The sequence below is a fragment of the Thermobia domestica genome, unplaced genomic scaffold, assembly GCF_964235325.1.
Source record: "Thermobia domestica unplaced genomic scaffold, izTheDome1.hap1.1 HAP1_SCAFFOLD_1004, whole genome shotgun sequence".
NCBI lineage: Eukaryota > Metazoa > Arthropoda > Insecta > Zygentoma > Lepismatidae > Thermobia > Thermobia domestica.
The window spans coordinates 42299-58451 of record NW_027656714.1 but is presented as its reverse complement, the minus strand read 5'-3'; the positions used below and the strand labels follow the sequence as shown (position 1 = coordinate 58451).

General features: G+C 34.2%; 1 protein-coding gene across 1 annotated transcript; it reads right to left on the bottom strand.

Moving 5' to 3' along the window:
* Positions 1–3323: 3323 nt before the first annotated feature.
* On the bottom strand, positions 3324–13182 carry LOC145677532 (uncharacterized). Its single transcript, XM_081748007.1, has 2 exons — positions 12984–13182; positions 3324–7979 (listed from the first exon to the last, which is right to left on the bottom strand). Exons 1-2 carry the CDS (start codon positions 13124–13126, stop codon positions 7853–7855), a joined length of 270 nt encoding a protein of 89 aa, XP_081604133.1. The 5' UTR covers positions 13127–13182; the 3' UTR covers positions 3324–7852.
* Positions 13183–16153: the final 2971 nt, after the last annotated feature.

The following is a 16153-nucleotide window of genomic DNA, read 5'->3' as shown; positions in this document are numbered from 1 at the left end:
AGTAGTGCTGTTCTTTGATTTCTGTTATATTATTTAGGTGAAAAAGTAGAGAAGTAACGGACGAGCATTTTTAATACTCCATATTCGAAAGCAGAATATAATGCATTGGATTTTCGTCCTTAACTTAATTTCTTCCCGAAAAATCAGACATTACGAGTTGTACGAAAGATCAAACTTGGCATGATAGTAGACTTTTACTTCCTTTTTTAAAAAGTGTAAAATATTATGGGTTCCGAGTTATGAGCGGTCAAATTTTTGAGTCATATCTTCGAAAAAAATCATACTCACCGACTGGGATCATACTTGATATGATGGTAATTTGCAATATAAACATGTGAAATATGTCGTGCAGGCTTTCGGTTTCTGAGTTATGGGTTGTCAAATTTTGAATCGTACTTTCGAAAACTAAAGTCATACTTCGAACTCATCCGCTTTCAATCAAACTTGGCATGACGTTAGACCTTTGCCTATTATACAGGGTGTCCTAAAAGTATCGGCGAAAAATGAAGCCACGGATTCCTAGCACCAAAGCAAGAAAAAAATGTTTATATGACATGTATTCCGGAAATGGACAGAGGCGGTGCTAGACAGCTTCGAATGTGGGAAGAAAAGATCTTTACACCTGCCAACGGAATAATAATATTAGCTACGAAGTTGGTTCAGAAAGACATAAAAATCATATCAGCTGGACATATTAAACGCATGTTACATAACTGTGCCAGAGATTCTCCATACGTCATTTAAGGATTCGCCGAATGTCTGTACAGCAGGAGTAATGAAACGGTACAGTAAAGAAGGAAACCAAACAGAAAAAAGTTGTTATCCATGACACGATTGCATGCACATGTACAGCCACCAGCAAAAGTATCCCTTCCCCTAAGTGCTCTAATCCCATTACTTGGAGTCCAGATAATTTGCAGTTTGTAAAACGCCCGGACAGATGCAACCCAACTTACACGTAACTTTTCTCCGCACTGACAGCAGTTGATAGCACTGAGTCAGGTCTTTAAGCAAGTAAAATTATTAGTAGATGACGCATGAAACTTTTCTTCATTCTAAGATGAATCTCTCTGGTTCAGAGCGTGTTGTTCAATGAACACCATATATTAATCCCAATATTGCTGTGGATGTAATGTATTATTTCATTATATACTGTATGTTCAAAGAAATAAAAACACTGACCACGCATGAATCAGAAAATGCTTGAAAGTAGATGAATCAAGTTCTATCGCGAAAGAACACTTTCTTTAACCAGTAACTGGTTCGTATGATTAGGTCAAGGTTCAGCTGTACCCATTGATTTTTACGCAACGAAATAAGTCTCAGGACCGGCTATGGACAAGATACGCTGACATGCAATGCAAGATTTTTCCTACACAGTAGTATTAAATATATTTATAATTACAAATCTCTTCTGGTGGCGTTTCTGACGAATGAATTCAAAGAGGCATATAGGTGTCAACGATCGAGGGAAACAAACCAGAGTAAACGTTTAGATGATGTTGTAGATGGCGTGCGTAAAAATTCCGTGAAGTTGTACCGGATTTTTAGCATCTTCGAAATAACATCAGAAACTTCTCTTCACATTCGAAGCTGTCTAGCTCTACTCCTGTCCACTTCCAGACTATATGCGATATAAATGTTTTTTCTTGTTTTGGTGCCAGGAATCTGTGGTTCCATTTTTCGCCATTACTTTTGTGACATCCTGTACAACTGTGTGAAATACTATCCTCTGAAGGCTTTTGATTCTCGAGTTACAGGCAGTCAAATTTGGAGTCACATTTTTTTAAAAAAAAAGTCAACCAAACTCATTCGATTTCAATCAAACTTGCCATTGTGATAGGCCTTGATCTATTATACAAGTATGTGATATCTAGACTTTTTAGTTCCTAAGTTATGCACATAGCTCTAAATCAATACATTGAGCATGATAAAAACGTAATAAATACTGTTCAAATCAAGGATGTTATAAAATAGAGGATCTGCCCATACGTATCTTCATCATATGAACTCAATGAAGCCGAAAAACAATCGAGCATCGTCTGAGCCGGCACGTCTGATTGGCTACTCTCGTTTCCGCCATGGTTGTTGGCTCGAAACATTGCGATCTTAGAGGCGCGGAGTGGGCAGAGTATGTGTGGCGAAGCTGTGACGTATGGCTTCACGATTTTGTTGTATGGGCAGATCCTCTATTTTATAACATCCTTAGTTCAAATAGCAATTAAAATTTAACCTTGACAGAAAAAATAATAAATACTGTCCAAATAGCAATTAAAATTTAGTCTTGGACAGAAAAAATAAATACTGTTCAGCAATTAACGGTCAGTCTTGTACAGAAAAGAATCAAATGAAAGACCATTTTTTAACGACTGTTCGTATTTCACTTGTTATAAAAGTGTAATAAAGTTTTGGGAAAGGAAATCCATGAACGTGAACAAGGCAGAACTTTTAGAATCGAATGAACAAAATTACATTTGAAATACGTGTTAATATTGGACATTATTTTATTTTTTTTATTTTTGTAAACAAAATATACAATCTTCTAACATATCAAATAGCTATACTGTTTATTTATCTATTGTAATACATATTATACAATTCAATGTATAACACAATGTCGTTTAATTACAAAATATACCATTCTGAATTCGAGAAAAGTTTATATTTTAAATTTAAAAGGTTTATAAATTAAACATATATATATCAAATGGACGTTAAAACTTGTCTAATTATATGCTATACAATTTGTATGATGAGTTTTACAGAGAATGAAAGGTTTGCTTGTAGTTCACTAAACATAATAAAAATAACAAAAATATATTTATAATAACTTTACTAATAATGCCTTACTTTAGGGTTTAACACAGAACTACAGTATAGAGTCTTACTAATTTAACTTTCTTAATTGCCAATATATTCCGATTTAAGTGTAATGAAAATCTTCGTCAGCTTAAATTCAAGACTTGATTCTTAATTCTGTTTGTGTTACATCAAATCGAAAACATTCAGCTATTATAAACATATTACTAACATACTTTAATGTCTAATTTATTTGTATAATTAAAGCTTATTTCATTTCTTGTATGAAACAATTTATACCGTATGAAATATGTATTCTAATTTTTTAAAAAAATACATGTAACACATACTGTAGATAATAGAAATAAATTCCTTATTCACTTTTTCGATTTTTCTTGCTGTAAGTAACATGTAAGTTTCAACTAGAGACAGGTCAAGAAGACAATCTTATATATATATATATATATATATATATATATATATATATATATATATATATATATATATATATATATATATATATATATATATATATATATATATATATGCCTCAATAACAAACTGATATTATAAAACCTCTGAATATCGATGTTAGATTTGTTGACATTTGTGGGTGCTCAAATACATGTTTCTCGATTCTATAGTATCAAACTTTAAAAATTACCGTAGCTAATATATTAAGAACAAGTGTTACAGAGGTAAAGAATGATCATATTCATGGTATATATTTCTTTTGGAAGTAAAAACGTGTTAGCCAATGCATCTGTTGATATTTGAGCAAAAACAAATATTACAAAAACAAATAATGTAAGCTTCAAAATTTTATCAAAATTTTAAGTTTCCCCTCCATATTTCGTATACGAAGATTCCGTGAATACCAGCGATCCCGAACAAAGACTTTCTCACGAAACTTAACTTATGAGATGGCCTTTTAAATTAAAGTGCATGTAAGAAATAATTTCTTTCTTTTTTAAAAACAAATGAATTTGTTTTGCCTTTAGTTTTAAAATGTTCTTTATGTTTTGATTTATAAACAATATATACTTATTATGGCACTAGAGCTTAAATGAGCAACAGATGTAAAAAAAAAAAAAAAAATACAGAGCATGAAGTAATATGATAAATTTGATGAGATATTTGTAATAACAAATTATACAGTGATTAATTTTCATTTTTGTCATATTACTTTACTGGCTTTATTTAACTACTAATTATTTCATATAGTACGAAAAGAGTCATATTCGCATTCGTATTTATTTAAACTTATAGTGAATATGTATGTTGGACAGGCAATGTTGGACAGTTAGTCTTTGTGATTTGTTATTGTGGGGTCACATGAAAGTCACAAGGCACATACTTCAACTGTTGCTTCAAGATTTGCAACAGTTGAAACCACAAATCACTACGTCTTTTGAGTTCACCAGATTACCTATCTGTGAGTAGAAATATCGTCTTCATGTCTATCGTATTACAAGATGGCGAAGCAACACAATACTTTTTGAGGTTTTGCTTCTATTGACATCAATTTCATGTGTATGTAACCACAAACAATTCATATGCCTCTCTGCACTATAATCATAAGAGGTATTTTGTTGTCAGGATTATAATAACACATAATCTAGGGTATATTTCCAGCAAATGTTATCCGTACATTCATTAGAAAGTTTGGGAACAAGAAACAATCAGAAAACTCTCTTATTTTGGTCTGTGATTGGTTGATGTCTTTGCTTAATGTTGCATTGTTTATGACACAATGATGATCTAATGTAATGAACCTGGATAGATACATCTGTTTTACTTCGAATTTGCAACTTTACAACACGTGTATACACAATTATGAATGACTTCCTCTTGTAATTTATCACTTACTTATGCACGAACTTATAATTACATAAATTCTGTTATTGGAGAAAGTAGTAGTAAAAATTCTAAAAGTTCCTTATGAGAGATTTATGCAAATAGCATACTGTATTTTTTTTCTTTCATAGTCAGTCATAATGTAGCTAGATTTCATGAATTATAGTGAACAAACCAGTTACAATATGAATTTGTTGAACCTTCGATCGCCTGGTAAAATTATGTAGATATCAGTTATTTATGGTAATACCTTATTAGTAGATGTTGCAGTTAATACACAACTAATTTCTGCTTTTCACTCAAGATTGTAGTTCACCGTTTGTGTAATATTATAAAAGAGTTCTTTAAAAAATAGCGTGCACAATCAAGTAATAAATTGCCGAAATTGAAGAAACACACTATATATAGTTCGCAACAGGAATTACACGTAAGCATCACACAAATGTTATTTTTTCAATGATTATGTATACAAAACAAGTTCGCAATATGAAAAATACCGCTGTCTGAGGAAAACTAGTAGAAATATATATATTTTTAAAATGTTAAAATTTAAAAACCATTACTTTTTAAAGTTCTGCAACTGTTTTCATTTTCTTATTTTACGTTTTAATTTTGTTTCTATTTGCTTTTATTTTGGGACGACATAATATTAAAAAATCCCATGGAGGTACCAAAATAAGCACACAAGATGGAATACTAGCACACCGAAAGTTTTGTATGAATCCTATTTGTAAAACAAATTGTTCCTGTCTACTTAAAAACTATCATTATTGTCGGTGAACCGGTGTTTCTTGTGTCAATGACTGTATGTAAGTAAAATCATGAAAATGTAAGTTAATTAAGAAGTGAATCGAGTTTTGTTTAAAGAGCATCAGTCCACAGAATAAAACCTTTGGCAAGTTACAAGAAAAGACCCTTTTAAACAAAACTCATAATATTTTGGTTGTTAATACAGCAATTCGAAATGTCTACCTATGCTATATCGTAATATAATCACCGATTTTAAAAATTATTTGAAATAAATTTTTTGTTATCTTCAATTTTGAAAATAAAATATAAAATAAATTAAAAATCAGATACATTGGAACGGAGCAACACGTTGACAATACTTAAGTTTTTTCTTTACTTTACTTTTCGCTCATTTTGTCTTTTTAATTAATTTTATTTCTTAATGGAACATTTCTAACAGTGATCACATTAAACTCAATAATTATAACTATCTTCTCGGCAACACAAACGCATAGCAAGGGAAACGTTTGCTAAATCAATCAGTCCAACATCATCCAATTCAAGCTCCAGCACCGAAAGTAAATACAAAGATCAATTTCGACGTGCAATACACTCTCCAAATTCATACGGCAAAATGAAATTGATCCTAATCCGCGAAGATGGAACAAAAAGATGCTACCCAATCATCACATCGACGTATAGGGCAAGGGAATTTCTTTAGACACTTCTATTACTATTTTCTCTTTCGTTGGTGTTTTTAAATCGACTCGATACCAGGATGTATTTAAGACTATTTTCGTTTCAATCTCTAGGATATTAGGAGTCCTTCGATCGAACCTCGAAATTTTAGATATTACTCTGTTGACGTCCAAGCTTTCAGTCTGTATATAGTGACGTTGGTTCCTCTGGAAGCCACAACTCGATGATACAAAAAAAAAAAAAAAAAAAAGACCCACTTCAGCTCCTTCGCCAGCATATGGATGCGTAACTATTCTGACATTCTCGGTGCAACACAGACTTGAATTGCGAATCATTGGAACTTTTATTATGACAGTGATCAGTGAATTCATGTATTTATGTGGATATTCTACGGACTGGACAACAGAACAAAATACATAGATGTATGTGAGTAAGCAAAGCAACTTAATTCACATTGTACTGACATTTGCTGTTCATTTGTTTCTGAAGTTCTTTCTCTAAACTGTGAGTCTGAGTACGCTCGAAGGGAATTATTAAGTTTGAAGTATCTGAGTATCTCAAAAATCGATTGAAATATTAATCTACCTAGCCACTCGGGAGTCTCCCTCACACCAATGCTTAGGATCCTTTCACTGGGCTTACTCGTTTAAATACTGAATTATGTGTCTAGAATTTAATTAAAAGTTATTTTGGTTGTCCTAACCCTTCTACTCGTGTTAAATCTCGTATCTCGGTAATGACACCGGTTACTGACAGAAATCTCGACGGGGTCTTCCTTCTCTTTACATAAGATAAAGGAAACGTAGGAAGTAAATCGCTCAACAATACACCCTTCCTTATAATCTGTTTCAACATCTCTAGGAAAGTAGTTTTGAAGATGTTAAACAAAAAGTGAATATGCCATAAAATTGGACTTATGCCTTTATAACAAAACTCGATTCAAGTAGATACATTCCTAATACAATAACAGGGAATGTCACTACACTTTGGTACATGATTCTTCAAAAGAAAGTGACAGCATTTACCCTATAATAAATTACCTATGAGTTGAATTTGTCATACAGTCACCAGTCAAAATGAGTACATACAGTACACTTTATCTACAATAAACATATTAAAACGGCACAAATATAATTGAAAACAATCAGACTAAAGATAATCTGTACATTACATTATGTGAAAATAAACTACTAAGTACAATGTAATGCAAAATTTCTGACAAACAAGAAATAACAAAGGGTTTACAAAATTTCAGAACTTCTAAAGGAACAGATTTGTAGTTATGTGGAACAGGCATCTCAAACGTGATTTTGTTGTTGTTGTAAGTTGAATAAAGATAGCCAAAATATCCGAAAACTAGAAGACTTAGATAACAGGTTGTACCTGTAATTCAATTTCATCACAAATGTCCATATGGATAATAGTCCTCAATAAAATTTAATCTTCTCCGTTGGATGTAGATATACACACTTCAGGAATATAGTATATTTTGTAGTGAATATCACGACACACGATATTCAGTTAACATAATAATTATATCCAAGAGAGACTGTAGGTCTGGCGCAGAATTACAATTGTCACCTTCCAGATACTTACTGCTTTCACGTTCAGCAAAGAAGTTCCAAACGTCGAGTAATGAAAGAACTAATTCACAAAACACACAGAGAGAAATATAAATATCTGATACTTATTTCACATTTCATGGTACTTATATCTCTCTCGTAATTTTATATATTAATTTACAGTTTTCTTTTTAAATAAACCCACGCTATTGATGACACTTCCTTCCTCTTTTGGCTAGTTGTTGGCACAGTGTTGGTGAAGCAACGATATCTCCTAAAAATACGCTGAGCAAATAGTTCTTTCTGTTGTGGACTTCAGTATCTGTGTACCTCCTAGAAAGCAAACAAATAATCATAATTAGTTTTCAATAATAATAATAATAATAATTCCCGAGGTAGTTTACCAGCAAAATTCACGAAATACACAAATTAAAATCCACTAATAAAGTCCACTCAAAAGATCATTCACCACCATTCCTCAAAGATACAGAAAACCTTCATATCTAGGTTTACGAAAATAATTGTATGAGAATCGAACTAAACGGCGTGACAAACATCTTGGCATTTGAAGGCGGCGCTCCAAGTTCCCTTTAAATGCTGCTAGCAAATCAGAGCCCAGCGGTATTGCCACGTTTATTTTGTACAGATCCACGTCTATCCCCTGCTACCTGATCGCGCTGTATTTCGTCTGCTTAGCCATAGCCATACCCCTTTAACACTCGCCAACGTCGCGTCAGAGCTTGCGTTTTATTCGTTTAGCTGAAATGACAAGATGTTTGTCACAGGCTTTGGTTCGAAATATAGATTTAAAACTTAACTTTCATTCTGTAAATCCAAAATTGTCACTTTTCACCATCTATCAACGAGTAATATATTTTGCTCATGTGTTTAGATAATTTTAAAGAGATGACGGTACTGCATCAGGAAAAATCTGAAATATACTTGTAAGGAATTTTATACATTTATTGAGAGTGAAAATGGACTTCTTAAAGCAATTTTCTGTAGTTGAAGTATAAGTTTAAAGAATAATCCTGTCGCCAATCTTTTTGCTTGAGTGCAGAAACAGAAGTAGAAAAATGGCAGAAAACATAGGCTTTAGGGTGGATGAGTTTAACAGGAAGACATGCTACCTGACATGAACTGTCACTGATGTTTGTCCATCGGCCGTAGATCTTCCAATTAGGCGTCGTTCGTAGTCTGGTGCCTAGATCTGAGTGTTCTTGATGATTAGAGAGCTTCCATGTACTAGTTCATCAGGATTGGTTAATTTTTTTTATTGAAGTTAAGTGCCCATTTTCAGCATCGAGGCTGTGTGGTAAGACTTAGGGATATAGTGGAGCCAGAGCGGAGCGGGTCGACGCTCCGGCACAGCGTTTGAAGCAAGAGCGGCACTCCGGTATAGAATCAGGAAGGAAATGCTTGTTTTTCTTTATTTCAGGGAAGATAAAATAAAAATTGAAAAACTTACTTTAAATTTACACCAGAAATATTCAAAATTACAGTTTAAATGCATGTTCATTCATAAATATACATTAATAAACATTCATAGTTTTATTTCAATTTCGTGTTTGTTCTTAAATTGTGTATTTGGTTCCCTTATACCAAAATTTCAATGCTCTCCTATGTTGGCTCTGTGGTGGCTTAAGTTCTGCATTTACCCGGCTCTGGATAATGGTGTTTCCTTGCTATGACTATCTATATTGATTTTAAACACTTGAAAAGAGGACAGTTTTAGAGTTCAGAAAATGTTAAATTACTTGATAACTTAATGGAATAGCTAGAACTTTTAGGATCTGAAAAAGGGAACATTTGGTAACCCTATACCTTGTTTGTCTCTTCCTGATGTTGTTTCCTAGTTGACAAGCACATGTCAGGTTCAGCTCTTAGGTTAGAAGAAATAGAACACGGAAAATACAATTAAGTGGAAGAGAAAATGGAATGCAGAACAAAGATGTCTTCATGCAAATTTATCACGAACATTTATTTCCTTGTACAGAGTTGATTTTTTTTTTTTTAATATCTTGATAAAATATGAAACATGCCGTCTTCTTTAGTATCCTGAAACTTTTCGTATTGAGAATCCATAGTTCAAAACCGAAGTAGTGCACAATATTGGAACAATACATTTCAATATCAAAACCAATATATGACAAAGTGTTTCCGTAACTATCCGTCAACGATGCAGGCGATTGAGAAAAAAAAAAAAAAAACGATGTGAGAGCTCTCCTTCTTGGAGCCTTTAACTCAGTGATTCCTAATCGGTAGGTAACGAAATTGTAAAATTTTAAAAATGATGAAGCTTTCTGTACTTAGTTCTGCACTCAGTAGAGTGTGTCGTCACTCAGGGAACCAGTACTCTAATTTCACGCCTAATTACGTGAAAATCAGTCAAAAGGTCTTCCGCAGAGTAACAAAAATGGACCATGAAGTGCTTCTTTCTCTCAGTTCAATATAGGGCCATGCCGAAGAGAGGGCGAGCGGGGCCACGGCCCCGGGCGCCGAAGTAAGGGGGGCGAAAAATTCGGGAGAAAAAAGGAAAAAAGGAGGAAAAATTGCTTGGAATATATGTATGGGGCGCCGTTGTATACTCTCGCCCCGGGCGCTGATTTTCCACTACACGGCCCTGGTTCAATCATAATAATAAGGCCTAAAAGCAATAATAATAACGGTGGTAAATGTAATATACTACTTAGCTTTTTTTTCTTTTCTTTTTTTTTTTTTTTAGATGTATTAATCCAGAGAGGAAGCCGATTTCATAAAAATTTCCACACTATACTGATCACTAACGCAGAATTAACGATATGGGTAATATACAAGCACCTATAAGATTTATATGATTAAACCAAATCAAATCCTGGAATATTGCGAATTCAATACTGAAACCGGAAGTAGTAGTTCCAGGGGCGCATCCAAAGAGGTGTCCACCGGGTCCAACCCCCACAAAACCTCCGAAGACAACATACATTATTTGTGCACTTTCTCACTAATACAATGAAACGATTGTACGTAGCTATTATGAAAATTTGTTCTTACACTTCATCTGTAGAGCTCCTTCGTGGCTAAGCTGTTAGCGTACGCATCTTTGGCGTGGGAGGACCCGGGTTCGATTTCCGGAGGGAGTTCATGTGGTTCGGATTCCATGTTAATTATTAGGTCCACGTCTCATATAGCCTCGCTGCTGAGCGGGACGTTAAACTCAAAATCAGTTCAACTTCATCCGTATTCATTCTCTTATAAAAACAAGCTAGTTCTATCATCCCCCCCGGAAAATATAGGTGGAATTATTTTACAATTACTTATCGTGAGATGAAATCTATTCCTCGGATGCTGAATTCATATCAGAAACAGTTTCTCGCTCTCTTTTACAACTATTACTATAGTGCTGCCAAAATGTCTTGAGCCGTGACAAAAATGTGAACTAAAGCTCACACCTGCTACACACCCACGTGACGAACCGATAAGGGTTCAGCTGTTGCTAAGCAAGTGAGCCTTAGCGAAAGGGAGTGGAATTCCTTCAGCCGATAGCAGCGCTTGGAATAGAAGACTAGGTATCAAGTCAATGCGGTATATCTTTTAGTCATTGGAAACAACATCGAAACCGAAAATTGTACTTGTTTCTACCACTTCAGGTTTAAATATAAGAATAAAGATTAAAATGTAACTTCTCCTTGACATGCTGGATCTATATCAAAAAGCTATTTTTTGCTATCTCTTACTGTTTTACCTCTATGAACAGTGGCGGATCTAGCCCAGGGCCGGGCACTAGACCCCCCTAGTTTTTTGTGTGAGATAAAATAATTTAAGCTATTATTTATATATTTTTGAAAGTTTATATAGTAAACCTATGATCAAGCTATCATAGTCTGGGCTCTGGCTGCCCCCATTTTTCCGTTCTAGATCCGCCACTGTCTGTGGAAACCAATACTGAAACCACGAATGGTAATAGATTTCTAAAAGTCTAGGTGGAGGCTATTTTTGCAGTATTAAATCCATATTTAAAAACGGCTTCTCGCTTTTTGTTACAATTTATTATTATTATTATTATTATTATTATTATTATTATTATTATTATTATTATTATTATTATTATTATTATTATTATTATTATTATTATTATTATAGGGATCAGTTTTGGAAACTGAGATTGTAGATCTCAACCACTTTCGGTTTAAATACAGGGTAAAGTAGGAGTGGGGCTACATCTAGTGACGCGGAATCGATTCCAAGAAAACCGGTTCTCGCGATCGTTTAGTGTTTTTGTTCTGCTACTTGTCAATAGGCAGACGGACAGATGAATCAGATATAGCCGTTCTATAAAGCTTCCCATACTTATCATACATAGTGTGGAAGTCTAATAAAATTGGTGGCAAGCATTAACAATATCGTTTTAAGATGGATTTGCTGATGAGCACATATTGCGCTGTATGTAAAAGCCCACCATCTTCAGAAATTTACTCATTAAATGAATGCATTTTTGTTCATCAAGAATATTGTCCTCAAAACTGTGCAAACGCTAAAACTGTTGGTCATTTCTGTGACCAAATTCTTTATGGACGGTTATCAGTCATTCTTCACAGATTAAGATAGACTTTGAAGAGCCATCCAAGTTTATGATTGGTTATTGGATGACTTATTTGAAAAATTGCACACAAATGAGGCTTACAAACCACACTCATCCTTTCCATTCTGACGTGTTTGTATACACGTCTTTCATTAATGGAACGATCGACTATGTTTATATGTCACGGCCGCCACTAAAGAGTTTCTTTAGGGAAAGATTTCAGTCTTCCTTGAAAGACGAAGCAAATGACCGCCCTAAAAGCTATCCAAGCCTCTGATTGGTTATTGGATGAATTATTTGGCAAGTTGAACACAAATGATATACCTGTCCTCTGTCTAAACGTTGTGTTTATTTCCTACATCTTTCATCAACGGAACAATGGGCTGTGTGTTCATATACCACTCCGGTCTCAAAGGGTTAAAAAAAAAACAATCTTCATATCTAAACCATCTAGTTAAGGGCACCGAGCTTGGTTGGCCAGGGGGCCCTGGCTTCCCAATGCTCATGTGGGCTCTCATGTATTTGTAGAAATATGTTTTTTACATGATTTTTTACTGTTATGTGTATTTTTATGAATATACCATATTTGGCATAATTTGAATTCAATTTGTTTTAAAATTCTCATATATGCCTTCCTAGACCCTTATCTGCAACCAAACACACATCTGAATGGACCCCCAAAGTTAGAGAGAACTCGGCGCCCTTGCATCTAGTCACTAAACGCTAGTTTAACTTTCACAAAATATAATTACTGACAATGACGCTGCTAAACTTACTTGAACACTTTGAGCCAATTGATTCCTTCTTTATCTTGAAGTTTGGCTTTCTTGGCGTATTCCTCACAGACTGATTCGTAAATACAAACATCATCTCCAAGCTCACCAACTAATTTCTTCTCAATCTGTGCATAGTCAAACATTTCGATGGCGTCTCGTCTTGATCTGCGGATATATGTGCCTGAAAAAAACGAAGAACAAAAGTGAAAATGAATAATTCATAAGCACATTTTACGATAACTAGCTACATAGCTTCAGCAGAAGACGTTTTTTTTTTTTTTTTGTTTACTATTCCATGAACGATAAGGAAGACATTTCTCAATTAACTCGCTTTTAAAAATATTTAATTTTAGATCTCGTACACTATCATATGGGGTACTAAAAAAAATAAAGACAGAAAGAAGGAAAACTAGTTTGCACATGACCAAAATGCGAAATGAGAAAGTTTGTTGAACATAATGGTGAAGTTACTTTCAAATCGGAAGCTTCCTTTAGGTTACAAAGAATAACTTTCACATAACGCAACTAACATAACCATTGACACCTCTTTGTAGATACAAAGAGTTCTACTCACGCGTAATAAATAGATTATCGTCTCGCAACATTTTTATAAGAAAATTTAGACGGAAAGCCCAGAGGAAAGGAAACGGAGGTATGAGACAATATCTTTACCGCCATTTCAAATAGAACTAAACTCCACACATTGTAGTTTTCTTCTTAGCTAATTAATAGTGTTTTATTACAACCAATTTTCTGATGTGATTGTATTATTAAAATATACACCACATCATATTTAAATTTAATACTGTTTTAAATTAAAAGTTGGTTATAGTATTAATTTAGCAGAAAGTACGATATTATTAGGGTATGATGGAAATTAAATGAAATCTTTAAGTTTTACGTCCCACGGTTATGCCAGGTAGGCTAAACGAGACGATGATAATGAAATAATGAATGAAATGGTGGAATGAAGAAAGTGGAAGGAAACGGGAGAACCGTGAGAAAACCCACGCACCGGTGTTTGTCCACCACAAAGCTCACTTGACCCGACCCGGGACCCCAGGCACCAGAGGTGAACGCTCTACCACTGAGCCACCGTCGCCCTTAGGGTATGATGGGGTAGCATATGTACAGTTATATAGCATCACAAACCACTACTTCTCTAGTATATGTACAGTCAGTTACAAAAGTTCTTTCTGTTCACTAAATTGAAAAGCATGTAGTTTTCTGTACATGGCAGCCATATCACTGTTATCACCAAAATAAATTTTACCAAACAGAAAGAACTTTTGTCGCTGACTGTACATTATACATTCGATTATTCGAAAATTATATAGTTGAATAATCCTTATACGATTGGTTTGTTTATTTGGAATTTAGCGTCCCGTTCAGCACTGAGGCTATATGAGACTCGACTTACAGCTTAACGTGGGATCTGAACCGCAAGAGCTCCCACAGGGAATCGAACCAAGGTCCCCCGCGCCAAACGCCAGGGAGGGAGCTTATATTCCTTACTCAAGTATAAAAGTAAAATAAGAATTTGTATTACTATTACAACAATTAATTTAAGTAAACGAATACCGTATAGTTATTTGAATAACAAGCAATTGTTTGAATATGCATTCAAGTAATCATTTCAATAAACGATTTGCTCGAATATTGATTCGAATAATAAGTGGCGAAAGTATTAAATTATTCGAATTATAAATATAGTAAACCTCCGATTATCTTCGGAATTAGGTGGCAAGGACACATCAGATAACCCGAAAAAAATACTAGAAATGAGATGCAAATACGAAAAAAAATCAGCATAAAAACTCTTTTATTGTACAAAAAACATAATAAAACTTTAAAAAAATGTATAGTACAGCAGAAACCTTTGTTCTACGTTAGAAATATTGAATTTTACAATGCAATTTATTTTTCTGTTTTAGAACATATAGTACTCATGGAGTGCATGCGGAGTGTCAGTCCGCATTGACTACTTACGATAAACAAGTATTTTAGGAAAATCAAAAATGGATCAAAAGTCTGGGCCAATAATTAGTTTTTGGATCAGGGCTCCCAAAAATTTTTGAACGGTCCCTTAATCGAGTTTTCGTATTTTCTACGGAATAAGCACATCATACTAAGTTAAGTGATAGTTTGGGTTTGGCTACAGTATATGTAGTTCTCCAGATATAAGGCGTACAAGAAAATTTTTGATTGAAACATCTTGGATCTTTTGATCCAATAATTGGGTGCAACTGAAGCAGGTTTTTTTTTTTTTTTTTTTTTTTTTTTAAATCGCGACACGCTCGGATAATCGTGGCTTTACTGTACTCAAGGAATCTTAACAGTACTTTAAATAGAACCTTAGTGTGAAAGCATGTGAGAAAGATACGTTTGGGTAAACTAAAAAGATAGAAAGATAAAAAGCACCTTATACTGTTAGTGAAGTGGACGACAAGAATGGATTGGTTTGGAGCAGAATACGTTCCAACGCGAGCTTTTGTTTCTATGGTAATGAACTATCGAGTTAGTAAATATACATTCTTTAACCAACAAGACACTTAAAATATGGTATATATACATATATTGAGGTCAATTCATGAGTAATTTCTGTTTAACGTGAGAAAAACAATATGTAACACGCACAGCTTATTATATTTTCCCCTTGTTTTTATTTTACTGGTCGAGAAATCTGCTGTTTCCAGTGGACAGTAGCCCTACGGAGTTTTATACTTCCTTGTGACTTCCTGGTTGAGCAAAAAACGTTTCGACAAAACAAATTTTAAAAGAAAAGCTTATATAATCACTGTGAAAAGATGCGTATCTTTGAAGAAAAAAAGTTTAACGTTTTTGGTTATTCAACCAAGATAATAACTCTTTATTTAGTTTTAATGTCTATTTCTTATTGTGTCATGCGAAACTTCAACTTCTCATAGGGTACTTACAACCTACGCTGTGCAGAAAGCTTGAACATTGACGTTTCTTGGATGTCCAAGGAAACTCCGATTATATCTTGGATAACCCAAGGGACAGGCCCGTATCCAGGGGGGTCTAGGGGGCCGGGCCCCCCTAAATCTTTACTGTCCCCCTCTAAAATTTTCACGGTAGGCTTGCAAATGAACAATAATATGGGATGAACTAATATTTTTGGATCGCCCCCCCCCCTAACTTCCACCGCC

Coding starts and splice junctions, on each gene's coding strand:
- LOC145677532 (XM_081748007.1), bottom strand. CDS start 13,126: ATGTTTGACTATGCACAGATTGAGAAGAAATTAGTTGGTGAGCTTGGA. Junction 7,980..12,983: donor AATTGGCTCAAAGTGTTCAA/GTAAGTTTAGCA, acceptor TTTGCTTTCTAG/GAGGTACACAGATACTGAAG.